At 37.7% G+C, this 2715-nt stretch overlaps 1 protein-coding gene across 1 annotated transcript in view; it reads left to right on the plus strand.

Moving 5' to 3' along the window:
• Positions 1–1507, plus strand: part of mal2 (mal, T cell differentiation protein 2) — a 20334-nt gene extending 18827 nt beyond the window's left edge. Inside the window, exon 4 of the mRNA XM_016574915.1 lies at positions 1095–1507. Within this exon, the coding sequence (XP_016430401.1) occupies positions 1095–1166 (72 nt within the window). The 3' untranslated portion in view covers positions 1167–1507. The remainder of the gene's footprint in view (positions 1–1094) is intronic.
• The last annotated feature ends 1208 nt before the right edge of the window (positions 1508–2715 follow it).

Consider the following 2715-nt stretch of genomic DNA (forward strand, 5'->3'; position numbering starts at 1 on the left):
GTGCTGCTTACTTTATAAAGCAGTAAAAGTGCCCCTTCCCGCACCCAAAACCAGTCGTCTGTGGATGATTGTCTTAAACAAGGACTGGTGGGACGTTGTGCTGCTCCACTTCACAGACGCTGAGTGAAAGGGGAGTTTTATAATGATGAGACACTCATTTATGACACTTTATTCACCAGGAAGAACAGCTCGTTCCGCGCGTCATACGTAATTACGCTATTTTTACGTCACTGCACATGTGCAGTACTTTCCAGTTTCAGTTTTCAATACGATTAAATGTTTGATCGAATTGAATTGAATTGGCCAGATCCGATTCAAATTTCGATCGGATTGTAAGGGGTGGTTTATTCCTTTTGTAATCCGAGCGAGAGGACATGTAAATATTTAATTGGATTGAAAACCGAAACTGAAAAGTACTGCGCATGTGCAGTGACGTAAAAATAGCGTAATGACGTGCGGTAGATAAATATCAAGTGTATTTTTAAAACAGTATGCGACATCTGAAATCTGATCAGAAGCTTGTAACATATAAACATGCATATAAACCCGATCACTTTATTTAGTGTTCATGTAAACACTACGTTGGAGTCGTCAATCAGAATGAATTCATTCCGATGGAAGCAAAAAGTGTATCACAGGTCCCAAAATATATTAAGCAGCACAACTGTTTCCAACACTGATAATAAATCAGCATATGAGAATGATTTCTAAAGGGTCATGACACTAAAGACTGGAGTAATGGCTGATGAAATTTCAGCTTTGCATCACTGAAAAAAATATATATTTTAAAGTATATTAAAACAGAAAACCAATATTAGAAATTGAATTAATATTTCACAATAGTACTGTTTTTCTGCATATTTTGATTGATTGATTGACTGACTGATTTGGAACTGATCAGTCATTTCCATACTATCCTACCTTTACCATTAACCTTCTAAAGCAGAAACTAAATTTTAACTTTTATGTGAGCAATGCTTGAAGCAATTATAAATAAATAAATAAAATTATATTACACTCACAGTATGTAAATAATAGTGTTATTAATAAAAAAAAATGTGTTATTATAATAGTGTTATTTTCTTTCTCCACAGATATTTTCATTTATAGTGACTTTGTGTTATGGCTGTAGCATGTTCATGGGCTTCAGGAGATGGAGAAAATAGCACACAAAAATGAAGCATATGTAACTGATTCATAGCACAATATCAAATGTAAACTGTACTGTTATGGACATTACACAAGGTGATAATGGTTTACCACAGTGTCTCTAGGGACTTTAGTCACATTTTATTTGTATTTTCTTATTTTTATTATATATAGAGTGCATCCTGAAAGTATTCACGCGCTTCACTATCTCCACACTTTGTTATATTACGGCATCCTGTTTCTACTGATCATCCTTGAGATGTTTCTACTGGAGTCCACCTGTGGTAAATTCAGTTGATTGCAGATGATTTGGAAAGGTACACTCCTGTCTATATAAGGTCCCACAGTTAACTGCATGTCAGAGCAAAAACCAAGCCATGATGTCCAAGGAATTGTGTAGACCTCCGAGACAGGATTGTATCAAGGCACAGATCTGGGGAAGGGTACAGAAAACTTTCTGCAGCATTGAAGGTTCACAAAAGCATGTAGTTTCTGTTACCCTTAATGGAAGAAGTTTGAAAGAACAAGGACTCTTCCTAGAGCTGGCCTCGTGGTCAAACTGAACAATTGGTGGAGAAGTGCCTTGCCTAGACTGGTGACATAGAACCTGATGGTCACTCTAGTTGAGCTCCATGATCATATATGCAGATGGGAGAAACCTACAGAAGGACAAACATCACTGCAACACCACCGATCTGGGCTTTATGGCGGTGTGGCCAAACTCAATCCTCTCCTCAGTGAAGACACCTAAAAACACACTTGGAATTTTCAAAAAAGCACCTAAAGGACCCTCAGACTCTGAAAAACAAGATTCTTTGGTCTGATGAACCTCAATTCTAAGCATCATGTTTGAAGGAAACCAGGCACTGCTCATCATCTGCAGAGAACCATCCCAAAAGTAAAGTATGCTGGTAGCAGCCTCATGGCCTATAGACAACTCTGTGAATGTCCTTGAGTGGCCCAGCCACAGCTTGGGATTTAACCTAATCAAATATTTCTGGAGAACGCTGAAAATTTGCATCTGCCCCCAACCAACCGGACAGAGCTTGAGAGCTAAAGAGGCGAGGAGAAGAATGGTAGATAATTGCCAAATCATGATGCTCAAAGCTTGTCACATCATACCCAAAAAGATTTGAGGCTGTAATTGGTGCCAAAGATGCTTCAACAAAGTATTGAGTAAAGGCTATGATAATTCCTTGGATTTCATGGCTTGGTTTGTGCTCTGACATGCACTGTTAACTGTGGGACCTTATATAGACCGGAGTGTACCTTTCCAAATCATGTCCAATCAACTGAATTTACCACAGGTGGGCTCCAGTCAAGTTGTAGAAACAGCGAACCGTGGAAACAGGATGCCATAAAATAACAAAATTATGAAAAAAAACAAAACAATGAATTTAATCCATTTTGGCATAAGGCTGTAGCATAACAAAATTTGGGGAAAAGTGAAGCACTGTGAATAGTTTCCGGATGCACTATATATATAGGTATGTATGTGTATGTATGTGTATATATATATATATATATATATATATATTTGTGTGTGTGTGTGTGGTTTGTGTGGTT

This window comes from Sinocyclocheilus rhinocerous, unplaced genomic scaffold (genome assembly GCF_001515625.1).
Source record: "Sinocyclocheilus rhinocerous isolate Xijiao unplaced genomic scaffold, SAMN03320098_v1.1 scaffold1705, whole genome shotgun sequence".
NCBI lineage: Eukaryota > Metazoa > Chordata > Actinopteri > Cypriniformes > Cyprinidae > Sinocyclocheilus > Sinocyclocheilus rhinocerous.